The 27014-nt window shown below is 34.4% G+C and overlaps 8 protein-coding genes and 1 non-coding gene across 12 annotated transcripts in view; 4 read left to right on the top strand and 5 right to left on the bottom strand.

Annotated features, from left to right (window-relative positions):
• Positions 1 to 3474: 3474 nt before the first annotated feature.
• On the top strand, positions 3475 to 6545 carry LOC100648426 (acetyl-CoA acetyltransferase; the record flags this gene model as incomplete). Its single annotated transcript, NM_001280933.1, is given in 8 exon segments — positions 3475 to 3595; positions 4116 to 4237; positions 4485 to 4597; positions 4844 to 5043; positions 5150 to 5379; positions 5448 to 5636; positions 5700 to 5862; positions 5938 to 6545. Coding segments are annotated over 8 exon segments (1185 nt in total). The 5' UTR covers positions 3475 to 3546.
• LOC100644712 (U7 snRNA-associated Sm-like protein LSm10) lies at positions 6296 to 9271 on the bottom strand. The gene is made up of 3 exons (XM_012320076.2): positions 8986 to 9271; positions 8799 to 8916; positions 6296 to 6736 (listed from the first exon to the last, which is right to left on the bottom strand). Exons 1-3 carry the CDS (start codon positions 9123 to 9125, stop codon positions 6542 to 6544), a joined length of 453 nt encoding a protein of 150 aa, XP_012175466.1. The 5' UTR covers positions 9126 to 9271; the 3' UTR covers positions 6296 to 6541.
• LOC105667022 (5'-nucleotidase domain-containing protein 1) lies at positions 6644 to 8792 on the bottom strand. Its single transcript, XM_012320072.3, has one exon. The coding sequence runs from the start codon at positions 8330 to 8332 to the stop codon at positions 6851 to 6853; it is 1482 nt and encodes a 493-aa protein (XP_012175462.1). The 5' UTR covers positions 8333 to 8792; the 3' UTR covers positions 6644 to 6850.
• Positions 9272 to 9303: 32 nt separating the features above from the next.
• Positions 9304 to 12874, bottom strand: LOC100644476 (transforming growth factor-beta-induced protein ig-h3). 2 transcript variants are annotated; one of them, XM_003393932.4, is made up of 14 exons: positions 12693 to 12874; positions 12233 to 12492; positions 12041 to 12139; positions 11907 to 11971; positions 11685 to 11830; positions 11447 to 11620; positions 11076 to 11376; positions 10799 to 11008; positions 10586 to 10723; positions 10392 to 10507; positions 10130 to 10320; positions 9893 to 10064; positions 9704 to 9826; positions 9304 to 9627 (listed from the first exon to the last, which is right to left on the bottom strand). In XM_003393932.4, the coding sequence occupies exons 2-14, from the start codon at positions 12340 to 12342 to the stop codon at positions 9481 to 9483; spliced, it is 1992 nt and encodes a 663-aa protein (XP_003393980.1). In that variant the 5' UTR covers positions 12343 to 12492; positions 12693 to 12874; the 3' UTR covers positions 9304 to 9480. The 2 variants fall into 2 exon arrangements, with proteins under 2 accessions (XP_003393980.1, XP_020722820.1); XM_020867161.2 differs by having other exon boundaries at positions 12233 to 12874.
• A 1036-nt stretch (positions 12875 to 13910) lies between these two features.
• LOC100648547 (excitatory amino acid transporter) lies at positions 13911 to 17115 on the top strand. 3 transcript variants are annotated; one of them, XM_003393807.4, is made up of 10 exons: positions 13911 to 14095; positions 14299 to 14496; positions 14558 to 14648; positions 14728 to 14926; positions 14995 to 15205; positions 15264 to 15542; positions 15639 to 15872; positions 15952 to 16146; positions 16219 to 16353; positions 16429 to 17115. In XM_003393807.4, the coding sequence occupies exons 2-10, from the start codon at positions 14423 to 14425 to the stop codon at positions 16634 to 16636; spliced, it is 1626 nt and encodes a 541-aa protein (XP_003393855.1). In that variant the 5' UTR covers positions 13911 to 14095; positions 14299 to 14422; the 3' UTR covers positions 16637 to 17115. The 3 variants fall into 3 exon arrangements, with proteins under 3 accessions (XP_003393855.1, XP_012175335.1, XP_012175339.1); XM_012319945.3 differs by having other exon boundaries at positions 13911 to 14141; XM_012319949.3 differs by having other exon boundaries at positions 13911 to 14153.
• A 207-nt stretch (positions 17116 to 17322) lies between these two features.
• On the bottom strand, positions 17323 to 18579 carry LOC100648668 (ER membrane protein complex subunit 6). Its single transcript, XM_003393808.3, has 5 exons — positions 18418 to 18579; positions 17944 to 18104; positions 17788 to 17880; positions 17662 to 17681; positions 17323 to 17541 (listed from the first exon to the last, which is right to left on the bottom strand). The coding sequence occupies exons 1-5, from the start codon at positions 18452 to 18454 to the stop codon at positions 17511 to 17513; spliced, it is 342 nt and encodes a 113-aa protein (XP_003393856.1). The 5' UTR covers positions 18455 to 18579; the 3' UTR covers positions 17323 to 17510.
• LOC110119981 lies at positions 18556 to 19187 on the top strand. Its single transcript, XR_007227724.1, has 2 exons — positions 18556 to 18671; positions 19051 to 19187. It is a non-coding gene; the product is annotated as an uncharacterized LOC110119981 (transcript).
• Positions 19188 to 19658: 471 nt separating this feature from the next.
• Positions 19659 to 21079, top strand: LOC110119976 (GPI mannosyltransferase 1). Its single transcript, XM_020867181.2, has one exon. It carries the CDS (start codon positions 19806 to 19808, stop codon positions 20955 to 20957), a length of 1152 nt encoding a protein of 383 aa, XP_020722840.2. The 5' UTR covers positions 19659 to 19805; the 3' UTR covers positions 20958 to 21079.
• Positions 21080 to 21153: 74 nt separating this feature from the next.
• The window catches only part of LOC100647925 (irregular chiasm C-roughest protein), a gene marked incomplete in the record, with an annotated part of 156580 nt that continues 150719 nt past the window's right edge, over positions 21154 to 27014 (bottom strand). The window contains 1 exon segment of the mRNA XM_012319929.3: positions 21154 to 27014.

The raw sequence follows: 27014 nt of genomic DNA, 5'->3' as shown, positions 1-27014 counted from the left end.
AGACGTTCGATATCGCGTTGTTTTTGCTATTGCCAGCACGTACCATGCGCACGGATGGGACGGCAAATAGAGCAGATCAGCGAAGAATATCTATCGAGGCTTCGTTTATTGACGCCGCATCACCGCGTGGAAAGTCACGTTCATATTATAATACGAGTACTCGTGCCTCACATAATACTCCTGACATTCATGCAACCGCTAACGGGGTCGGATGGTAATTTCGGATTATGATTTAATTGTGTATAATTCTGCATTCGTTACCGCTAATTAGGAAGAACAAATTTGATCAATCAGATCGCTGGACCGTGATTTAAACTTAGACGGTCTATTCGCTAATTAACTATTCCCTCGATTAGGTTATTGCAGGTCGTGGATAAATTGAATATTACAAGAAAGGATACATCGATGAGTACATTTTTGTTGATTTCCTGATCTTAATACCGCTATGTAAAGATTTTAATACGGCATAATTGGAGATGGAAACAAGCTATTAACTATATTTTAAAAATAGCTGATTAACATGATGGTGAGATACATTTTTAAAATTCTGAAGAGCTACAATTTTGGTAACATAATGTATAATATAATGAATTTTAAAAGTTCTCTATGAAAAATAAGAACTTCTCCTGTAGCCTTCGATTTAAAAAACTAAGATATTTGTGTCACGAGAAATTTTAAAATGGATAAAGTTAAATATTCTAATATCTTCCTCCAAGCCGGAAAAAGATAATTTATGTGGCGATTATTAACCAGGCTATTAGTAAAATTGAGAACGCAACCGACTCATAAACCCGACGACCTTATTTTCGAACGCTCGCGGTTCGTAGACCTTCCTACGCAATATACGAACATAAATGAATACCTGGTATCACGTGCAGATGAACACCGAGAACAATTTGGGAAACCTACGTTATTAGAGTAACTAATATTTGGTTTCCAATAAAACCGGAAACATGTGCATTCGTAAACTAGCATTGAATGAACAACAGCCGTTAAAATTCCCACCAAAAGTATGTACGTATCTAACGTCAGCTGACCGATACGATCCAACGATAGGGTTTTAGATTTCATAAAGATACGTTTAAAGCGGATAATTAAAATTGTTTCATATACAAATAATTTGAATTCAAATATTTTCTTTCCAAGCCCTAAGATTAACTATCAGTATATCTCAATTTGAATATTGCATTATACATGGCATCGTTAAGAAACTTAAAAAATACAAAAGAATAATAGCATCAAGCATATAATACATATTTCAAAAAATCAACAGTAAATGCATAACCAGAGCACGCGTGACTCGCTAGGAAAATTGAAACGGCACACGAGTAAAATACTTAGCTAGAATATTGATCCGTTAGTCTGCATAAGATCGTTATCATCGCGATATTTCTGGAATATCAGTGGAACGAACAACGACAAAGAAGTAGCCGAATGGATTTAGCGGATATTAAACGGAAAAATATTGCGAGGAACGGAGGAACAGTCACGCGAGGTCTAGGAGCGCCACATCTTAGAATTCATGCCGAAATTAATTGCTCGCCGATATCCTTGGTCTCCACCAAGATGTACGCTAGAACTGATCCATGTTAAAAGCACAGCCAAGAAGAGATGTCCACAAGAAAATTCTAATAAAGACGCATGGGAACTGGTTCGATGAGCACCGAGGCACACGGGTGCAGGACTAGCCGCATAATACCGCGACGCATGTAACAGTTAATCGCATTATATAGCAGAGACGAGCAGAAATCACGATTGATCACTGTGCGAGGCTAATCGCGCCGGTTGATCGTTCTACTCTATCATCCGTATACGATTTATGTTTAAAAATTTCGTTCCCAGGAAAAAAAGAAAGAATTACCCATTGAAAGATAGAGAAACAACGATCGATATACGGTGGAAGCTAATGGAATGCCGATAAACAATAATCACGTATCGAGTAAATGACTGGTTCGCTAATTTACATATACATACATTCACAAATGACAATATTAAACACGCAATAATTTGATAAACATACACTAGACCGAAGAAACGAAGATTAGGAATCAAACGGTTATTGCTCTATATACAGTAGTAGATTGCTAAATTGTCGAAAGATACACCACGTGTTACTATACACAGTAATTTTCCCCGATATCAAAACAAAGCTAAGAACTATCTCAATGTGCGCGTAATTATCGTACTCTTATCAAAGTTGAAAACAAGAAAATGTGCAAATCAAACAGTATGTAAACGTTGGCGATACATCAAGTGTCACGTAACGGCAATCGATCATAGAGATATTTCTGTCAAAGAAAAATTTATAGTGACATCGTGCATTTATTACTAGCCGACTACGATCTAACCACGTTGCACCTCCGAAACCATTGGAACGTTCGCTTCCCGTTGCTGATGTTCCCAAATACCACGATTGAAAACCTAACCCATAGACAACACGCGCACGCTAGAGAATCGGTAGGTGTTATAGACGAATCAACCGGCAATAAATTCGCGGTAAGAGATAACGGTAATCTCGAGTGAGATTACTTCAACGACGGTGCGAATTGCAAGGCCGTCGGCGTATGACCTTAATGAGTAACAAGCATAGCGCTTAGGCGGACACACGAGAACGAGCACGGTATTCTGTCTGCTCGCACGTACTGAACACTGTACAAAGGGTATCGTGCAACCGAATGTGCACGTAGCCTGTCAAAAAGTGGCATGTTTGGCTCCGGTTGAACATGACGTCGCGTTGTCAGACACGTTCCTGTCAACGTAACCTAGGTTAACTATCCATGAATAACGTGAATATCGCGAGAGACACGGGAAACAGGCCCGATTCGTTAGTATATTCACGTCGATTTTCGCGATCATTCCTCCTGAACACCGTGCGTGCAGATGGCGTGATTTTTATCGCAACTACGGATCATATCGTCTGTCTGAGATCACCGACACGTTCGCCGTGTATCGAGCTTTTATTCTAAACGGTGATCACAAAAAATAAATCGAGCAACTGTAATAAATACCTCGCTTTTCGACGAGCTCCGAAATCTCCTCCTTGTTGTCGGCCATCTTAGCACCAGTCACTATTCACAATGCACGCTGGGTAAAAACAAACGAGCACCACCACGACACCACGATTGGTGGTTCAGCGCCACCTGTACGCCGAATTAGAAGTCAGTCAGCCGATGACGTTGGTCAGGAACGTATCACATCTAAGGCAGTAGAGGTTCCGATATAAATCAAATAAAGTGCTCGTTCAAATAGCGAAGTAAAATATAATAAAATAATTAATCTGATAATTGATTGCAACTTGATTACAGTAATACTAATTTTCATTATCATATTAATTTAAAAGTATTAAAAAACATTCATTGAGACACACACGGAACTATCTACCTAAGAATGTGCCTACATTTCGATTGACACACTTTCAATAAGCCGTTACTGGCATATATTACTATATAATACTTCTTCTAACTTATTTCCGTTATATTGGATCGTGGCGGTAGTCTTCGTTCAGTTCTACACAGGTCTACACGTATCTTTTAATAAGTTTTCAACATGAGTAATAACGACGTTGTAATAATATCGGCGGTCAGAACACCTATAGGTATAAATTTATTCCTTACAAGTTTGAATGATATAACGATTGAAAATAATAACATTTATTCTATAATATACTAATAACTTAGTTTAAATGTCATTATACACTGAAATTTTCAATTCACAATAATTTTTGTTATACGTAATAAAAAGCGTGTTTCATTATAAAAGCACATCACGTACTGTCTTCTTGCTGTTTTAGTTATATTCTAACAAATTAGATACCTTTTCATTTCAAAATACATCATACATCTGCACATTCGTGACAAAATTATTCATATCATTTTTCTTAAATAATATTGATCTAAAATGCAAAAATTATATACAAATCATAAACATATTATTATGATATTGCTAATTTATATATTTTGTTATTTTTATATTATTTCATTACTTTTATATTGCTTTTATTTCTGTATTTTATTTTTATTGCCTCTACCATATAACATAAAATCATTAGGACATTAATCAATTAATTTCTATTATAGATTTTCTTATTATTTTATAAAATGCTTCATTATTTTTAGGATCGTTCTGTGGTTCTTTATCATCATTGAAAGCATCAGATCTAGGAAGTATAGTTATTAAAGAGAGTCTTGAAAGAGCTCATATTAAACCTGTGGATGTTTCTGAAGTAATACTAGGACAGGTAATTTGTAATTATAATTAACTTTGATGTTTATATGTACTAATTATTTTAAATTATTCAATACGTAAGTATTTTTTGTCAAACAGTAATCAAATACTAATTCCTAAATCTACAAAGAAACCTGTGATAAGATATAAGATAATGTATAAAGATAAGATAAGATATAAATTTTTTGATATATTAATAGCTGAGCATAAACATAATAAAATTAATTATTTTAAAATATATGCGAGACTTCATTTTACAGGTATTGACTGCAGGTCAAGGACAAAATCCAGCAAGACAAGCAGCAATGAAAGCTGGTCTTCCTATATCTGTACCTGCTTACCTAATTAACATGCTATGTGGTTCAGGTTTAAAGTAAATGCAGTTTTACAATTCAAACCTTATTTAGTTGTACAATATCATGCATGTTATTACTTCATGACCACAACTTTTTTAAAAAACCTTGATCTTCTCTTGATCACATTACATCATGCATGTCATTACTTTATATAATGTTGTCATAGTAAAAGGAGTATTTTAATAAAATTCTTCTAATTTTTAACTTATTCCATATGTTACAATATGTTCTGAATAAATTTTACAAAAAATACATGTCTTTAGGGCAGTCTTGAATGGTTACTTATCTATAAAAGCTGGAGAGAACCAAATAGTTGTAGCCGGTGGTCAAGAAAGTATGAGTCAATCTTGCCATGTATTACACCTCAGAAAAGGCGTAAAAATTGGAGATTGTAATTTAATGGACACTTTATTAATCGATGGCTTGATAGATGCATTTCATGGAATTCACATGGGAGTAACAGGTATAGATTGTAATTAATACATCTCTATCATATAAGAATTATTGTATTACGATTGTATAATTTTTTGAATATATATATGTATATATATATATATATATATGTACAGCTGAAAATATTTCTAAAGACTACACTGTAAGTAGAAAAGAACAGGATGAGTATGCAGCTAAATCTCAACAGAAGGTAGAAGCTGCAATGACTGCAGGCTATTTTTCCAAGGAAATCATTCCTGTAACTGTACCTACTGGAAAAGAACCTATTATTGTGGATAAAGATGAATATCCTAAGTTTGGAACAACTGTAGAAAGTCTTCAAAAATTAAAACCTGCATTTTTGGAAGTATGACTAATTACATATCTTTTTCATAAATTGGAATACTTTATCATATAATAATTATACATTGCCAGGCTAAAGGTACAGTTACAGCTGGTAATGCTTCTGGCGTCAATGATGGAGCAGCAGCAGTAGTTCTTATGTCTGCGGATACTGCTATGCAAAAAGGACTTTCCCCATTAGCTAAAATTGTTGCAGTAGCTGAAGCTGGAGTGGAACCAAGAATTATGGGCATAGGTCCTGTGCCAGCAGTTGAGTTAGTGGTTAGTAGATAAAGTTTAGTTGCGATATGTAAATTCATGTAATGAAGGGGATGAATATTTTAGTTACAAAAAGCAAAGTGGACAAAAGAAGAAGTAGATTTATACGAATTAAATGAAGCTTTCGCAGCGCAAGCCATAGCTTGCGTAAAATCTCTTGGTTTAAATCCTAACAAAGTTAATATAAACGGCGGAGCTATTGCTTTAGGGCATCCTATTGGTGCATCTGGTATGACAGCAAAATCAGAATAATCGAAAATATTATATACTTGTAGTATTCTTGTTAATCCATGTTCTGTTACAGGTACTAGAGTATTAGTAACTCTATTGCATTCCTTAGAAAGAATTGGTGGAAACAAAGGTGTTGCAGCCTTATGTATTGGTGGAGGAATGGGAATAGCAATTGCTGTTCAAAGAAAATAACAAATACTTTATCCAAATAGGTATTACATTTCATTAATACTTGTGCATTATTATTTTGCAACAAAATACTATGTGAGTGTGTCACATAAGATTTTTATTATCTTCTTGGATTATTATGATGAAATATTGATTTTATTACACATTTATTAAATCATTGAAAGTTTAAATATTATTACAACAAATATTAATTAATATTATCCTAAAAAAATATGCAAGGCCATAATAGAAAGTTTAGAACATGCTTTTATAATACTTTTTATTTTGTATCATTATAATAAGGTGTTGACTAATATAATTAACTAAATTTACTTTGTCTATATTTACTTATATATCAGTTATTGGCAACTGTACTTACAATTTGTACAAAACAATCATTTTTATGCTAAACTTGTTCACTATATTATGCAATGTAGGTTTAAATAGAAGTTATTTTCGTAAATGAAAAATGTAATTGTTAATAAAAATATAAAATTATCAATTTGTTATTAATTAGTTTCATTTTTGTTCAATTTCTGTTCTGCCTTTTTTCTATCTTCTAAAATTTTCTCCACTGCTGCTAGCCCTTCTCGTTGTTTTTGTTCAGTATGTTTTGATTTAAATGTACGTTTAGTACGTGTTAGGTCCCTCTTATGCACTAGCAAATGTTGCAATTGTTCCTTGATAGCTGGTATAATACGTATCTTGAATTAAGAATATATTATAAATATGGTACTAATATGTTATAGCATGCAAGTTAACATAAAACTACAAAACTTTTGTTTGGAAGTTAATAAATTGGGGATAAATTTATGAATTTAAAACGTAGATATACTAAGCGGTACTGCAGGATAATATCCATCATATTTCTTTCCATCTTTATAAAAACATAAGTAAGATTCTTCTAATGGCTGTTGAGCTATTAAATTTATATCAGGTATGCAAAGTTTGGAGTATTTTTTTATAACATGTCCCCATAATGAGTCCATATTAATGTTAGAATCTTTTAAACAAAAATAAGAGCCCCAAAATGTTGAATTTAATACTTTTTCATCGGGATGTGATAAGTTTTGATGAACCATTCCCTCAGACATTTGTTCCTCAGTTACAGCTACTGTATCACATTGTACATATGAATTTGGTACATAAATATCTTGCAAAAGATTATCACCAATATATATATAACGAGGATTTTGTTTTCCACATATATTTTTAAGGAATTCAGTAAGTCCTTCCCAATTACCTTGACTATATATACCACCTCGTTTTAAATCTTTACTTTCTATGATATTATTACCTTCTTCATTATTTACAATATCAAGAAAAGGACGTTTTTCAATGAAAAAAGCAGGTTTCTTTGCATAACAAATTACAATATCAAATAGAGATTTCCAATCTTCTCCAAGAGCATAAGTAGCATTAAAATCAACAAAATCAACATTTGATCCAGTGATAAGGAAAGTAATACGATGTCTTTTTAATTCTTGAAGCCATGTTATAGTTCTTGCAGTACATTTATACATATATTTATGAGGATTCTCTCTGAGGCTAGGAAAAAAATACCCTCTGTTCATTTTAAAATGATCTCTGTTAAACATTTCAATCAATCCATCCAACATGTTAGGCCAAACATTATATGCATTCAAAGGTCCTCCTTGTTCTTCGTCAAGTGTATCTATTAATCTTGCAAAAACAAGAGATGAAGAAACATCAAAATAATCTAATAAACTTCTCATTTTCATTGATAAAGGACCGTTCCATGTGGATAACATGTCATTACAAAAAACATCTATAATCTCCCATCTCTGCTCAGGGTATATCTTTTTGATTTCCTCAGTACTTAATAGATTACTTCCATGACATGCTCTTTGAATTACACCATCAGCATTTATTCTAAGTATATTTCCTCTTTCAAAATCTAAGAATAATCCTTTCTGCATAAAATCTAAATCTTTATCTTCTAATGGCTTTAACAAATATTTAGAATTGTACCCCTTTTCTGTAACTAAATAATTGGCTAAAGTTTCATATATCAAATGTACCATGTTTGTCACATTATAACGTAACAGTGTATTGTCTAAATCAAATCCAATACAGTCATAATCAAGGAACTTAAATGCACTCATGTTGACTTGTGTTGATGGAGTAATTGAGGCTGTTGTAGAAGAATATTTCAAATTTATATGAGTCCGAAAATGTGTGAAAAATTTTAATTTATCACCAGTGTTATACCACAAAATACTTTGCACTTGTGAATAAGATGCTAATGATTTGTAAAGCAGATTCCAAGATTTTATCATTTGTCTTATTTGTTTGTATGTATATGTTCATATATAACTAAAGCACTTAACACATACTACATACACAACTATTTTTATTAGTAAAGAAACAATGTTTACACAAAGATAAAGTTATTCTAAATTTATACTTTAACTTTCTGTTATCTGATATATAAGCAACCCATGACTTCAAAAGTACCTAGACAACACAATAATAATACGCAGAAACGCGACAACAAAGTGATACTTATATTTTGTAATACTTATCCCATAAGAAATTTTACATAAAATTTTCATACAATAATAAGTTTAATGAACTTAAAAGAGCATATCTTAAATAATGTACAACGTACAATATACATTCGACAATTGCAATAAAATAAAGTTGACTCGTATTCATTTACAATATCATTATCAAATATTAAATATCATGTACTGTAATTAAACTAAAATGTTACAGTAGGACTTATATTTTAAAAGTACTTACTTTTGGTGGAATATGAACGAACCGGATATTTCTTGCTTGCACGAAGAACATGTCGTAACTGTACGAGTCTCCCCTAGGGTCTGTGAAGATGCAATCTCTCATTACAATATTCATGTAACTGCAAAAAAGCAAAAAATTTAAATAGTCCTAGGTCAATAATGATAACATATAACGGAAAATTACTCACGCATCTGTGTGCTCTACAATTCCATAAACTGATGCTTCATTTCGAAGATCTATCGTCGTACGTTCATTTTGGACTGCTTTTAATAAAATGGCTAAGGTATTAAAATAGAAATACCGTTCTTCTTTTGAATCAGGAGCCATAATGCCATACAAGTACAAGCATAATAATATCAATCTGATAATATACGCCGGCAGATATTTAGTAGAGTATGTATTACAAGAAATATTTATACAAGTGTAGCCAACTCTATAAATATAACCAAAAGGAACTATGCCTTTTGAACACAGTTAACGAAAGAATGATTAAATAGTCGAGAAATCATTTAAATTTCAATATATATTGTTCCAAACGAATACATAATGCAGTATATAAGTGCATGAGTAACTTACTACATACTTTGTGAACTTTATATACATATACATATGTAGGTAGACATATAGTATCGTAATTATAAGTGACGTGAGTCAGTAATATAGATAGGTTTAATTATTTATCTTAAAGACAAGCTTTTCTTACAAATGGTCCATCATGTATTCTTCTATGACCATTAGAACACTGATCAGGTAGTAATACTGAGTTTATCTCGTGTGCAACTCCAGCTTTATTCAAAATGTCGCTCTTTACAAGAGTGGCATCATTTACCTGAAATAAAAAATTATATCTTATAAGACGCTCATTTTATTATTTTTATTAAATCACTAAAAAATTATGTTCTTACCAAAATTCTGTTATTTTTTCTCATAATATTTATCGGGTTTCCTTTAGTTCTGACGGTATACTGTAAATCTGGCATGAAGCTTTCAGCAAGTAACATATTATCCACGATATGATTTTGTAGCGTCTGAAAGTGAACAACGAAAAACATTTTTAATTGAATCAATCAATTTGTTCATAAAAATAGTATTACCTTTGTTAAATAGTTTCTGTCTTCCAATAATTTTTGAAGTTTGGCATTTCCTAACTGTTTAAATGCTTTATCCGAAGGAACGAAATATGTACACGAAGAATTCGCGCGCTTAAATTGGTCATACATTTGTGGTTGAATGCCTTTAATTCTTTCCATAGCGTCTAACCAAATACTGTAACAATTTTCCATTTATATTTCTCAGAGTTTTGGAATTTTCGTGTACAGGGAAAGAGTTACCTGAAATTGCCTTCTTTTCTCAAAATATAATCTAAAGATTCTTCTGCAGGGTGTAAAACGTGACTTATAATGTGTAAAACGCCATTGCTGCATTCTCTATCAGCCTTTATAATTAATGCATTTTCTATTCCAAAATTACCACGATAAACTTGGAAGCGTAATGGAACTCCTACTTCAAGCGTTCTAGCGATCTATAATGAATTATAATCTTTAAAAGTTATTGAGGAATATATTGAAATATTCAATTTTGCACTTAACTTACTTGATTGCTACTAATTTCATCGGTGAAATACGTTCCCGTAACTATATGATTAAGAACAAAGTTCCGAGCACTCTTTTGATTTCTTTGCAATTCTACAAGTTTCTGATTCGATAGAGCTATAAAAGAGCATCTTATATTAAGAAACAAAATACGTTTGTCTAGTTTTGTCAAGAATAAAGATCGAATATACATACAATACATTGCTGTCTCAGAGGGAGCAAACATTGTGAAGTGTTTCAAATGTCTCAAACTTTCTTCCAATTCAGCTGTTTTAATTATTTCTAAAAATTTAAATAATCCTTCCTCTTTGATCACATCCAAGATAGTTTTAGCTGCAATATATTATATTCATAATGAAATATTCTTAGAAGATCTTCTTAAATGCCATCCAAGCAAGAATTATTTACCTCGATCCGGAAGTAATACACGATCAACAACATAAAGTAATCCATTTTTTCCATGATACATTTCATTCCTTATATTTGCATTGTCTACGATGGGTCCATACGGACCGCAATTTAATTTTAGTTCTTGTCGTTGCATCGTGCTTGCATGATATTCCGAAATTATATTTGGCACGCATACAGGATGCGTTACGATATGATGAGCAATTAATGCTAAATGAAACAATATATTATACAGAAGAGAAAACTTATATAAATGTATTCCGCACAATTCAATTACCATTTAATTCTGTCGGGTTTTCCAACATATCGGTCAATTGTCTTTTAGGAATATGATAAAAAGCTTGATCCGTGGGTGCAAAAATAGTACAGGGTATTTCACTGAATCTAATTCTATTTCCTAACTCGCTATTTTTAAGGGCTTTTGTAAATATTTCGAATCTACCGTCCCTAGAAGCGAGCTCAATTATGTCTGAATTTTGTGCCAAAGCAAGATCCAAAACTCCGTCGATAACATGCACAACTCCATTAGTGGCAACTTGATCCTTGCGAATAATTCGATGGCAATTCACTGTTTCCATCTGCGAAGATGGAAGCGTTTATTGAACAATTGTGCATACATAAGCTTCTACGATTCAACATGTTACTTACTCCACTGGAAAATTTGTTGATTCTTAAAACGTTTCCTTGTAATCGCGATGGAATTAAAAGATTTGCTTGCCATTGATTTGATAATACGCGTCTGTCTATTATATGATTCGCGATTAGATTTACATATCTGTTACCGTCGTATTCTTGGTGAATACCTTTTACTTTTAAGTAGTGCTGAAAAGGAAAATGATTAAAACATATTAGATGATTACATATCGCATATTTTCGTTAAACATACATCAAAAGCATCGTCGGATGGTACGAATAACGTTAAGGGTGGTCCACTGATTAATTCTTCCAAGAAGGGCGAACTTTCGATTAATTTTGCAAATTTCGTAGCGCCCACTCGTCGCGTTGTTTCTATGAGATTTATCAATGGTTTTACTGAAAGGGAGAATAGAAATATAATTGAGTTTGGAGACGAATATAAGACTCGATAATATGTAATTGCATCTATTACCTCCTGTGCATCCAATAGACCCAGGAACTCTATAATATCCTGCGCAGCATTCGTATCTTACGAATCTGCGAAGCGAATGAAAGCAGTGAAGTATTCAAATATGCATCATATCTAAAAAGTATAATTATACCTACGTAGGCTTGCCACAAATTTTTCGAGGATTCCACTGTTTGCTTTCAGTGTAATAAGCATAGCTTATGTCATCGTTTACTTCTACGGCGCATACGTTAGGTCTACAGAAATTAGAAATATAAAACTAGTTTCATAAATATTTACTACTAATACAAATTTTAAAAAATATATATATACAATTATGCAAGTATTACCCTTGTCTTTGCGAATTGTCAACCTTCCACCAAGAATTTCCTTGATACGCACAAACTATATTAAACACCGTTAATGATATGAATATTTTTGTTATAATTTCACTGAACATGTTTTCACTATGATGAAAATATTGGCACGATAAAATGAAAAGACTCGCGGCACAAGCGTAACTTGCTTGGTCGAGCAGAACATCTGAGAATGACTCGGTTTGCTTCGTATTTTAAGGGCTATGTTCTCCCATCCCATCTGGGAAATATATCTGTTAAAATGGATTTTGATGTTATCTACGTGAATTGATATTGAGAAATCTAGTACATGTTGGACTTCTCAATTTTTAGAAATCATTTGCATCGGCTAGATGAATTTTGCATATGTTAAAACTCGCATAGCAACATTTGTATTGCACATTAATACGCAATTTTATCAGAATATAAATTTTAAATGATGAATACGACTGACCTTGAAATGCCTTCGACATTCATATTTATCAATTTTTTTATAACACTATCTTCAACGGCGAAATTCATTCCTACGAAATACACTTTTTTTATATTCACGATTTCTTGTTACATATGTGTAACAAAATATTAAACAGTCCTTCGAGGTGACGGATAACTTACTCTTGTATTGCACATCTGCTCTATGAACTGCTAGTGTTATGAACTATTAGTCTGTATATAGTCACTCATAGCCATCATTGCAAGAGAAATTGGGTTACCTTACAACGGATATACAAAGGGGCCCTATAAATTGGCCCATATCCTACATGCTTTCAAAATAATTCGTTATGAACGTTTCAATTCGAATTTAGTAATCGCAGTGAAATACATTAGATTCCAATTAATTTTGAATTTCATGTTGCATTTCAATACGGATATATGTGGTTTATGTATAAATAGAATCGCATAATAATATGACGATGCATACGACTGTTAATGCACTTTCCATGATTCCATGAATTAACCAGGGCAACGCAGATTCGAATTTCCCGTTAAAATAACATCAAGCAAGGGAAACTGATACGCGGCGTCCATTTTCGTAGATACGATCGTAATTTACTTTTCAGTCTAGCATTATGACACGATTTACGATGTTGCCTTTAATTCGATAAAATTAACGAGTCTTGCAAGTGGCATGTGTATGTGGTGCATAGCGTTTACGCCCACAACCACGCTTTTCTCTCGAATGTACTTTTGTACTTAGAACGTATTAACCTGTTAAGACGCAACGACGTCTTTCAAAGAGCTCCTATTTTATTTCAAATGCATCTTACATATAAGAAAGAGAAAACGTAGAAACAGATCGTGTAACTACAATAGTAAATGTCGGAACGTTTCACAAGAGGTAATGCAACATTGTAATACATTTTAATCGCTTCGTAGGGGGTTGTGCGTCAAGGGATGAACTGTTCGAGTTCTCCATTTAGAACAATTTAGCCGATGCCGTAGATCCAATAGAGACGGGTCTATTTCTGCGAAACAGACGCGCGTGGTACACATTTTTCTCCCTTCTGCTTATTCAGTGCCGTGCGACCCGTTCTGATGAGTGCCCTCTTCCTGTAGTCGACTATCTCTGTTACTCTCCGATCTGTCTCCCTTCACTCTTACGATGTTCACCCTCTGACCCCTCACGAGCTCTAATCAGCTTCCTGGATGGGGCATATTATCTGCGTGATGGCAGATCGTAACGACGCGATACCCAGCCAGGTCCGGGTATTCGATCATACGGTAGTCACTCGGTAGTCCATTGCGCGTAAAAGACCTGCCAAGATCCACGGTTACGGATGCCATTTAGCTTGTTATACGATTTCATCGCATTGGTGCAGTGGTTCTGAAACTGTGCATCTGATACTAAGGATTCAGGTGTGACCTCCTATGGGAAATCTACTTTTCTACGTTTTAGCGCAGTGTCGGTCTTCCAGTATGCTTTTTAATATTCGCTTTTTAACTATGATCGATTGATAAACGAGCCACAAGGACTCTGTGTTATATACGCATAACAGAACGTGTAGTTCTTTAGTCGTTAAAGGGAATTTATACAATGACGATCTCTTTGGTTTGTACAGACATAGACGCCAAAGCGGTGAAAGCCGCGGGATGAACGAGTACGAGTTCTCCGTGATCTTCCTCGTATACAGAGGAAGAGTATTCAAGAAGTCTTAAAAGTGATATATTACCAAATTGACCAAAATGTCTCTTGGAAAACGTATATCTGGAGCCGTCGCGGTCCTCAGAGGCGCTTCGGAAGTTAAAGAAGCACAAACGTAAGATTTGCGAACTGCTACCTTCTTTGCAGTTTGATTTTTTACCTAGAACAATTTCTAGGTCGTGTTCCGATGAGATCGAGAAAATAACGACCGTGGAAGAAGAGAAGATTTGCCCCGAGAAGAAGACACCGCTTGACAGATTACAACTAGTTAGTTGTATTCATATGTTTTTCTTCTTTCAACATTTCTTTTATATTTCATTCGAATTCTATTTGAACATAAATATAGGTAGTGGATTGGTTCGGAGAGAACACGCTCTTGGTTCTTACGATCATTGGAGTGTTGGTGGGTCTTGTTCTTGGATTTCTTGGTCGATTAGCCAGTCCTTCGCCGCAAACCATTACTCTTCTCAGCTTCCCTGGAGAACTCCTTATGCGACTATTGAAGATGTTCATTCTGCCACTCATTGTTTCGTCGCTTATCTCCGGTGATTACACAACATCCAATAAATCATTGCATTCAGCTAGTCTCTCTCTAAGTTATCCTTTTTTGTAGGAATGGCGCAATTAGACCCTAGGGGTTCGGGAAGAATGGGATATAGAGCATTGATATATTACACCGTAACGACCATTCTTGCGGCCATAGTTGGCATCGCAATGGTGCTTATAATCCATCCCGGTGATCCTAGAATCAAAACCACCATAACCGCGCCTAAGGCGGATATCGCAAAAATGTCTACGTTAGACGCAATTCTCGACATAGTTAGGTACGTGATATACATGATACAGATCGCATAAATCGTCATCGACGAATACCATTTTTAGAAACATGGTGCCGGAAAATTTGGTGCAGGCGTGCTTCCAGCAGGTGCAGACCACTTACGTGACGACGGAAGTGATTGCCATAGGAACAAATGAAATCAGTCAAGTTCTCCAGCCAACATTAATATACAAGGATGGAACGAACGTGATGGGAATGATAGTGTTCTGTATTACGTTCGGCCTTCTCGCTGGACAAATCGGCCCTCGAGGAAAATTGATGGTCGACTTCTTCGTGGTTCTGAACGAAATAATCATGAAGTTCGTCAGCATTATTGTGATGTGGTGAGCGATCGAGATACGACTTAATTTCCTTGCTTATCTGATTTGTGATTTGACATAAAGAAAAATCTAGAAAATTCGAGTATTAATATTATCCAGGTTCTCTCCGTTCGGAATCATGTGTTTGATAGCTGGTAAGATAATGTCGATCAACAATTTGACGGCAACTGCTCAGATGTTGGGCCTGTACATGGTGACGGTCATCGTGGGCTTACTGATTCATGCTATAATCACTATGCCAGCGATATTTTGGTTTATAACTCGACAGAATCCTGCCGTGTTCTTCAAGGGTATGATGCAAGCTTGGATTACAGCTTTGGGAACGGCATCAAGGTACTTGATGATAACTTCTTTCTTTTTTTTTGTAAATAAGCTTATGTAAACTGTACGATATATTTTTTAATGCCTTTAGCGCTGCAACTTTGCCTGTAACTTTCCGATGCCTCGAAGAAAACAATAAAATCGATCCACGTGTAACGCGATTCGTAGTCTCAGTCGGGGCTACGGTGAACATGGATGGAACTGCTCTTTATGAGGCGGTTGCTGCAATTTTCATCGCCCAAATGAATGGAATCTCGTTAGGAATAGGTGAAGTCATAACAGTCAGGTTTGTATGATCGATGTGACAGAAATATGCCCAGGTCTTTTACTTACTTATGGTTCTCTTTCGCCTATATAGTCTCACAGCAACCTTGGCCAGTATAGGGGCAGCAAGTATTCCCAGCGCAGCTTTAATTACGATGTTATTAGTGCTCACAGCTTTAGGTTTACCAACGAACGACATTTCTCTATTATTTGCAGTTGATTGGATGTTGTAAGTCCATTATTTATATTCATATACGACAAGCGACAGAAAACTAAATTCAATAACATATCTTATTATTCGAAGGGATCGAATCAGGACTTCGATCAACGTTTTGGGTGACGGGTACGGAGCTGGAATAGTTTATCATTTGAGTAAACATGAACTGGAGAAAATGGATCAAGAAAGGAAATTAGAGGGTCTTGAAATGGGGACACCTCTTGAGGATATCTCAGAGAGTTGTCAACGCGAGAGCGTACCTGCTCCTGAGGAAAGTTCTGAAACAAAGATTTGATTTGCAAGAATATTGATCTTCCTCCGAATACTCTCTTTAGCTCCTTGTACGGTAACATAAAAGAAAACTCTGCTCACTCACACGATCAAGGAATTATCATCACGGTATCGAATGGAATTGGTAGAAATGAAACTTTATTTTCTCACTGCCAACAAAGTTTTGGATTTTTGATCAAATAAAAATTGTTGATAAGTTACAAATGTTTTAAGACTATTAAAAAAAATATTGTCAAACTATTATTGTTATACAGAGTGTAATAAAAATGTGAGCATGTTAAGTACAAAATAATATCATTCTGAACTGTTTTCTTGCGGTATGCTGCAATATATTAAGTACTGATGAAAATTAATTGAAAATTGTATTGTACAAAGGATTAAACGTAGCTTTTATGTATGAACTGAAATGTTTAACTTGTTATGAGATTATGTATGTGTTATCATTTATTCATTTTAATAATCGAATAAAGAATTTTATTCTAATCATGTTTTGAAAAACTGTGTTCAATAGATTGTTATCGTATTAGATAATTTATCCTTGGGATTTTACAACGCTTTGTTAACATTGTTTATATACCATGTTATTTATTATATGTATATTATAGAAACAGAAGAATAAATACAGATTAACTGCATTTATAATTATTATACACATTAGGAATATTACAATAATGAACAAATTCAAGCAGATGGAACAGACGGAATAAATGTATTTTTGAAAGTGTTCTATGTACATACATATACAATAAATCACATAGTGCTTTATCAACAATATTATTACTCTGACCAGCAACTGGCAAATGTTTGTGATATATTTAATTAGTTAACGACATATTTAGTTAAAAAATATAAACCCTTAAATCTAAACATCCTTTTAATCAGTATACATGTACCATACCATATAAGAATCTAATAATATATTAAGGAAAATATAAAAAACATAAATTTGATGCATAGCGATGAGTTACGTAAATATGTCATTTATTCTTGTATTTGAATAAGAATATTGAATTGTTTATAAAAGGATACGTCCAAAACAGCACATATGTCTGTTGTATGATTGTAATAAGTCGTAATAAGGAAAATACTTGCCTGTTTTAATAGGTATTTAATATTTCAATTTCTTCCTTTAATAAGACTATGTATAAAGGATACAAAAAGGCCTCCAAAAAATCCACTAGTTAAAAGATTTCGTCTACTTATAAAATATTTTTTCCATTGACCTCCAGCTTTTAACAATAACATTGCCTACAAAAAGCATTTTTTATTTAGTGTTTATTAACATGACAATAATTTAAAAATTATTCTTACCCATAATCCAAATACAGCAAAAATGTAGAAACCAAAACCATATAATCCAGTTAATCCTAATAAACCAGCTGTGCCTCCTGATAATGCTGCCATTGATATCCTACAGTATTCTACCACAGCAGCATTATTTACAACAGCTGATTCACTATATGCAATAATCTCTGAAAAAGAAAGAAGATTTAGTACCAGAGAGTGAGTTTACTTTATATGAAAGTAGTATTGTTTCTGAATAATTTAAAAAATTAAGAAACAGAATTATTTAATAAATGGCAAGATGGAAATAAAATGTAAATAAATTTCAATATTATTTAAAAAGCTATTTTACAAGTTTTATTTCCTTTATAATCTGACGTTTCCGGATTTATATATAATATTAATAAATAAAAATATAACCTATGAAAGATGTTACAAATATTTAGTAAAATGCATTCAATATTGAAATAGCCTTAGAATAATCGATACTCTGTTATTTACCTCCTTTCTCCTGTTTTGTTTTAATTTTTCCCAACATTGTTATATTTCTGTTGATATTAGCAAAAGATTTTTATAATTTAACCTAACACATTCGTTAATGACTATGTATATGTGTACATTAAAGTTCGTTTGTCGGCTGCTATGATAAAGTAAGTTTAGAGTGCCATCTACCTGCTATGAAGATTTTGTTACGCGTGACGTTGGATTGTTAAGACTATTTTCGTTCATTCTGTTGAAAGTGTACCACGCGGAAGGTAAAAATTTAATACGCCATTATTAGTATTTACTAAGTTCTTAATTAAATAGTTAAATTTATACATTTTATAACCAATAAATTTAGCTCTAAAATATCCTTTATTTGCACTAGTTTTGTGATACTAGTACGATCGATCCAATTGTAACTTCAGATTACATAAGATGTACGTTGTTGAATGTTTGCATATCTAAAAAGATATTTGATTTGTTCGCATGACGACTGCTGATCCATGTAAAAAGTTTGCATGTAAATTACAGCAGTGTTTAAAAGGTTTGTATCCTGAATGTAATTTTGCTTTAGGTTATAAAACTTTCTATTTCTAATTTTTATGATTGCATTTAAGATTATACATGTGCTGACTAGTTATTCATTTTTAGACAACGTTTATCAACCATCACGGTGTGAGTACGTTATAGAGGAATTAAGACAGTGTTGTATAAAACATTCTGCTATTTCGTTAGTCTGTGATGGTATAGATACTTCCAAACCATACGAACATAATACAGTTGATTACGTATGTACAAATAATTTTATCATGTATAATTATTTCAGTACTGAAAATTTTTACTAATTTATTGTAATTTTGTTTTGTTGCAGAGAAAAGCTCAGAAATAAAATTCATTATGGATAATAAGAAGTTCAAAATTGTACGCTTGGAAAACAACAAAAGATTAATGATTATTAGAGTATGTGCTGCAGCATCAGTGGCTGTTCTTGCAACAACATTCTATCAATGGACACAAACACCACAAATTCCAAAAAACAAGTAGACATAAATATGTTTTGATATTTTAACATAAGTAATGTATGAATAAATAGGAAATACAGATATAATATATATTAATATGTGCTAAATAATAACATGTAGTTGAAGATGGAAGCAGTAAAAAAAGCAAAAGAGCGATTTAGAAAGTACCCAATTGTCATTGCGCAATGCCATGAATCTGGAGCTAAGTATGCTGCATGTGTATTAGCAAAGTCTAATTTGCAGAAAGGTGACTGTGAAAATGAATTTAAGGAATTTAAGACATGCCTAATGAGAGCTGCTGCAAAAAATAATACAAAACTATAAAGAAATAAAACTTTATTTACTATAAAGAATTGTTTAAAAAGAATATTTAAATTCTTAAAAATGAGTGAATTTTTGTCATTTAAGGCACACTGTGTATTAGCCTTTATTTTCAGAATAGCTTTAGTTTTTTACTCAAATTTTCATGATAAAACATTTAATGTTCCATATACTGATGTAGATTATAAGGTATTTACCGATGCTGCGAGACATATGGTAGAAGGATCATCGCCATTTGAACGAGACACATATCGCTATACACCATTGTTAGCGTTTATTTTAACACCTAATATTTTCATAAATGAAAATTTTGGGAAAATCTTATTTTCCTTTATTGATATTTTGGTAACAATTTTAATAAAAAAAATTGTGGCTCTACAAAATTGTAATGAAAAATTACAACGTATGTGTGCCTTCACATGGCTTTATAATCCTTTTACAATTGTAATCTCAACCAGAGGGAATGCAGACACTATGACAGTCCTTTTAATTATGCTAACTTTGTATTTGTTTCTACGAAATAAGTTCATTCTAGCAGGTTTATTTCATGCTTTGTCAATTCATTTTAGATTATACCCTATAGTGTTTAGTATACCTATGTATCTTTCTCTTCGCGATAAAAGTTATGTCATACCAACCAAAAATCAGTTAAAACTGGTACTTAGTTGCGTATCATTAATAATTTTTTTGACAGCTATAAATTATTATTTCTATGGTTATAAATTTCTTTATGAAAGTCTCATCTATCATATCATACGCAAAGATCCCAAACATAACTTTTCCGTTTATTTTTACATGCAATATTTATCTGCTAAACAGCTACCTAATGTAACTAAAAAAATATTCACTTTCTTGCCACAACTGATACTACTACTATTATTGTCATATAAATATTCAAGCAAGTCTCTCCTGCCTTTTGCAATGTTCACACAAGCCATGGTAATGGTGACGTATAATCCAGTACTAACATCGCAATACTTTTTTTGGTATTTGTCTCTTTTACCATTGTGTCTCCCACGGTTTGGGTTAACCTTACGTAGATCATTATATTTGTGTTTTGTTTGGATTCTCAGCCAAAGCTTTTGGTTATTGGCTGCTTATTTATTGGAATTTCAAGGGTTGAATACTTTTACGTATATTTGGATTGCCAGTTTATTTTTTTTCGTTGTCAACGTTAAAATTTTAAACGACATTATCGTGTACTATAAGTACTAATTAGAAATTAAAAAAAAAGACATTATTATTATCGAAGTTAAATATTAATTAGTAATAAAAATATATGTTATCCGTGCAACGTGAAATGAAGTTTTGTGAAAATAAAAGAGAATAAAATTGAAGTCGAAAAATCTCCAAATCCCTATCCGAAACTATCACGAGTTTAGTGACAGTGGTAGGAATATTAGATACGTGGTTAATGATTCGTAATTTTATTCTTGCAGGAATACAAAATACTTATTTACAGATGGTTTCGTAAAGTAATAGTGGTAGATTCTTAAAAGGAATGTAGATATAGTAATAATAATACAATAATAGTAAATCTTAATGTAGTAATCTAGATCAATTGTGAGCAAGAGCATCCTTTGGATCATTTTTAGAAATATTTCTGTCGTTTATTTCTAAGCTGCTAATGTGATGATATTTAATATTATGGGGATATTGCTCATCAAATTATACGAGAATGCTTCTCACAATTTCTAACGACATCATTCAAACGATACTAATTATTCCATTTACACAAAGTATAACAAAATATCATCGATCAAATCACGTTTCAGACTGAAAGAAATAGCATTTCTTTAGTAAATATTCGAACGCGATATATTTACGATCACGTTGAGAGACAAACTTCGAACGTAAAGAGAAATTATCCGAAGTGCGACACGAAATGACCCTATGGATACATGAATCATAAATGAAAAAAGTAACTCAAGTATAGTTCGTATAACTATAGGTCATCACGGCAGACGATGCAACATATAAAAATAGCATTATTTTCTTTCATTGCTTTCGTTTACAGTTTATTGAACTGTGTGCTATGTGAAATAATCTATTTTATTTCCCTTGACGTGAACAGACAGTTGATTTCTGTCCGAAGTCGGTCTCACCGGCTAGGACACAAATCACCGATAATACAAGGAAGTTAACAGAAGAAGTGATAATTCCAAACCTTGCAGCGATTCTCGAACAAACGCATGAATCCCTAAATAGTCGGTGTAAATTTCGTGTACCGGCTGCAAGGTCCGGAAGTTACGTACTTCGGTTTTAAAGTTTTACGCTATATCGATAAATCAATTGTCACCATTCTAGACAGAAGAATAAGTTACATCTCTGAGAGAATAAGGAAAACGAAGAGAACACCCCGGGTTTGCGTGACGCGAAATACTCCTTATTATACCCAGAGGATTGGCGAATAAAGCCCGAGCGTCGCTCACTCTTATTTCTGCACGAGGGGAGCAAAAGAGTACGAAAGACGGCGCTCGTTAGAGGATATGCGTGCTCAAGTGCATTTACAAGATCGCAAAGCAACAATATGTCTCGATGTATGCGGCTTTAAGACGTGCGTAGAGAAACGTGAAATCACTCGATATTGCACGTACTCGGCGGTTAACGCGCGCGTATTTTTACAATGGAACGATGCAACTTTTAAGCGCATCCGGACCACTCGTTCCTTCTTGCTTTTCCACGCATCGAAAGACTTTCATTTCTTCGATATTATCGTTGTATCTACTTCCTCCCTTTTCTTTTTTTATTACTTTTACTCTTTTCTCTTCTTGCCTTCGGTTAGTCCTTTGCTAAAAAATTAAAGCAAATACGATAAAACGTAAAAAGTCCACGAACACGTGCTCCAGAGATAGACTTTGTCGTGGCTGTGGTGCACGGAGATTCGAAGAGGGGTTGGTGAAAAAGGTATTGGTATTGGGAGGAGAGTTGCGATTGCAGACAAGAAATGGGATCGTCCTGCATGGAATGAAGGGTGAAAACGTGAGACTACGAGGGCTGTTATATGGCAAAGATTTAATAAAATATGATAACAGCAGTGATACACATTACACTCTACGAGAAGTATAAAATAAACGGCACTGGCTGCTTAATAATTAGTATGTAAATCAATTAACTATAAATAATTATAATAATAATAAAAATCGTTGTTCTGTTATAATGATGGATGATAGAAATTCGCGTAAACAAAAATGTACACCTTACAAGTACGAAATTGTTTGCGCCGATCGATCACGATGATTACGATAATAAACGATGGATACTTATCTAAAAAGAAAAAACATATTTCAATATATATATATATACTTATGCTAACAATAATAATTAAAAAAAGAGGAGAAAGAATAATTAAAGCACTCGGTGTAACGCATGAATAAATGCATTATCAAATTTATACGACATAAACTCAATTAATATACACAACATTAAAATAAACATTTCTTTGGTCTTGTCGTTTCTTTTCTTTTATTCGCGTTGCAAGAAAGAAAAGAAACGTGTCCCGTCTCGTAAAATTTAGTCCTCCGGACAAGGAAAAAGAAATTAGAAGAGACAAAAATGAAAATAAAAGAATACACGAAGTTCGATCAAAGGGTGAGTGTACTTATGGCAGTGAGGGGAAGCGAGTGGGCTGAACGGAAATGATGAAAGTTTCAATGTCAGTTTTATCGGCCAGGTGTACACTAGTGGTAAGGGCACGCGTTAATACCTATCGACTGTCGCGACGCGGAAAACATTGAAAATTTCTAAGCTTCTTCTTATTTTCTTTTCTTTGTTCCTTTGTACTTACATGTCCTTAAGGTTATATGGTGCGCGCGCGCGTGTGTCTATGTTTCGCGAAGTGATCGAAGAGGAATGAGAAAATGCGACAGACGTTAGCTAAACTCGGAATAAAAAGTTTTTTTCATTGGCACACTGTCGATATCGAAGAGTAAGACTCGGTAGTTTTTTCGCGGTACGTTCCTCGATTCTCAAGAAAAGAAAATCTTTATATATAACTCTCTCGCTCCCTTTCACTCTAAAATGCGCGCTCTTTCTCTCTCTCTCTCTCTCTCTCTCTCTCTTTCTCTCCCTGTTTTTACTAAAATTTCTTTCTCGCTAACGGAAGATCTTGTGCGAACAATGCTTTGTCTTTTCCCGTGGGTTTCGTTTTCGCGCCCAATCTTTGCGCTACAGGTATGCACGTGCGAGGAATTTTGAATCGAATTGCGATCGAACCAATACGGATCAAAGTTTCATGATTTTCGAAGCATATATTTTTCATATTTTATATATATATATCTTTCTTTCCGATGCGGATGAAAAATGTGTATCGTTTCTGACAAATCGACCTGGTTTCCGTTAGAACGTAGAGAGGGATGCGTCCAACCGTTAAAGTGGCGATAGCAATTCGTTTGTGCATCGTAGATCCGCGTATAACGTATCCTGTTGTCACAAAAGAGCGCTTGATCGCGAAATACGAAGCTACGAAATTCACGATGGCCGGTCGTTGATTTTCATATCGCGTTCGCGGCGATTCAATTCACTGTCAGGCAGCGCGATAGTAAGATCGATGATCGATCGTCAAACAAAAACCCCAGAAACAGCGACTCTCTTCTTCCTTCCCTTCGTTTTTTATAAGGAGATCTCAAAAAAGTGTCTAGCTAAATTGTTTCGTTAGGCTATTATGATACAAAGTAATGTACACTAAAAAGTATGATTCGCTGTTCATAGTCAAATCTCTAGTGTTCGAAATATTTACACATATTTATTATTCACCCTCCTTTCGTTCGAATTATCCTATAGTCCACTTGGTGCACTTCTGTTCGTTTCGTCAAAGGATCATCGATATTGACCGATTCGCTGATGAAATATCAACGTACCGAGTATCGGCTGCAAGGCGTGTGCGCGCGATGTTGCGTAGGTATATAATTATATATATATATATATATGTAATTTCGTTTTCCCCTCTATTCTTTAATAATTAAATATCAGTTCACTTTCAATCGAAACGGTCGGTTTGTTCGAAAAATCGATCGAGTTAAAAAAAGGTTGCGGTTGGGTGGCTATGCCGAGTTACGCTAAACGCGCGTAAGTAAACGGATCGATAATAACTCGTTATCAAATACAGAGGGAGGATTCGGGGGATGGATAGCCAGCGGAATAGTATTTCGGCGAACTTCATTCGTGGCGTAGGTTTCGGCTTGTGAAGTTTGCCAATTCGATGCGCGATAGCGTCAGGGATGTAACGGGTTCGCAACAAAAGTTCTTGCATTTAATCGCGTTACGAGAGTTTCCTTCGAGTTTCGGTGTATTTCTTTTAGATCGAGTTACCCTTCGTTCGGTTAATTTACTTTTCGCCTCGGTGTGGCATTTGCGCCACGTGACTCCTCGCGTAACACCTCGTGTGTTACACATCGTTACCGTTTCCTAGTGTCGTTTCTTTTTCCATCGTTACTTCGCCGAACGTTCCCCGCAATTATCACACGCATTATTATCGTAATCGACCATTATGGCCGCGCATTAGGCGAGCCTTCGCCACGAAACGTATTTTCCTACGAGATGTTCGGAATTTTTGTCGAGCTTCTTTGTCGAGCCAATTGTCCAATGTTACAAGAACTTCGTTGCATCTCCGTAACGTAATTGAAATTCCATTGTGCGCGGTTTAATTGCATGTATAAGGAAAATTCGATTCGAACGAATGTGATTCAGACATCATTAGCAGAGGCCGAGGAAGGCCAGGCTACCGTTTGAAAACTGGAGGAAGGAAAAGCAAAAAAGTAACGGACGACAGAAAAATAATGGTAATAACGTGTTTGTCGTAACATGATCTTTCGATAGATATCGCGAACGTTCATAATTATTACCACGAGCTATTCTGTCGTGTTCTTTTTCTCTCTCTCTCTTTTTCCCATTTTATATGAGAGATTGATCCAAACCGAGTCACGCGACTTGTGCACCGACCTCTTCGTACGCGAATTTATCATGCATCGCTAACGTTCGATGCAGTTTCAACGAGTAGTCGTTTACAGTCTTTTCTTTCCCGTTTTGTTCGTTTGTTTAGTGTACCGGTAAAACAGTCTATCGTATTTGTAAAAGTGGATTGATGTTCGAGGGTGTGTTTGTTTTTTGATGCGCGTGGACCGAAACGTTGACTGGAAGAGATTGTTTCACGAGATGATTTTTCATACCGGGGACGAGTGTGATAAGAGTGCGTTTTCATTAAGTTGTTCCCAAGCGTTGTCGTTCGAGACGTACCAAAAGTCGAATAAATTCCTGGCGCGTTCGTATCAAAAATTATTGGTCGAGATTACTACACACGGTGTACGTTGAAAAGTTTCTTTCTGTAAAAACGTAATGGATTTGTCGGATGATAACTTAGCGATACTCTCCCTTCGATTTCATACAAACGACACGATCGAGAAGATTATCGTACACAATAAACAAAAGAAACGTCGTTTCGTCGAGAATTCATAGTGCAAGTCTTCGATCGAACGGATGGTCGGTCTGAATCAGAAGTGCTCGCGTCGCTTCAGAACGATCATCCTTCCTTTATCTTCTTTCCTACCGCCCTTACGATACTCGTACGATAACGATCGCTGTCGATCGGATCCTCACCGCTATATTATACAAACGATACGCCGATTAATTTTTAAAGATTCGCAACGATTCGCTTGAATTCCTTTTCGCAGGCAGCATTACACGCCGCGTAACGCTTTCTGAGAAAAAAGCTTTAACATCGAGAAAAATATGGGGGTATATATTGTATCTCCTATATGTCGCTCAGTCGAATTCGAAATAGCGTTTTTTTTTTTTTTTCTTTATACTCAGTAATCGATGCAACGTGTTTAACGTAGCTTTTATGGATAGCACGCGAAAAAGTGTTCATTTTCTAAAAAGTCACTTTCCATTTCACAAATGCGTGGACAGGCGACTCGATCGTTTTTAAGATCTATGCTCACCGATATCGAGCTCTTTGCACGGTAATTCATATATCCTGTTTCGAAGTTGACAGTATTTTTTTGTATTTTTTTTCTTTTCTTTGTTCGTTCAAGTGTTCTCGTTTTTAAACCCGAGAGCGCCAGGGAGTTATTTACGCAACGAACGGTATGGCACATCTCATTGTATCAAAACGTTGCCTTTTTCGTTCTTGCGTTTGCCCTCGTTCGGGGGGTATCCTGATTAAATCGCCATTCGTTTAACTCTGTCGCGTGAAATAGTAAAAACGATCGGATCGCCGGATAAGGTTTGCGAAATAGTTAGTAATAGGCCATAATCCCTAATCGTAAAGTATGA

This window comes from Bombus terrestris, chromosome 2 (assembly GCF_910591885.1).
Source record: "Bombus terrestris chromosome 2, iyBomTerr1.2, whole genome shotgun sequence".
Lineage (NCBI taxonomy): Eukaryota > Metazoa > Arthropoda > Insecta > Hymenoptera > Apidae > Bombus > Bombus terrestris.
Note: the sequence above shows the minus strand (reverse complement) of the source record. Positions and strands in the feature narration are given on the sequence as shown.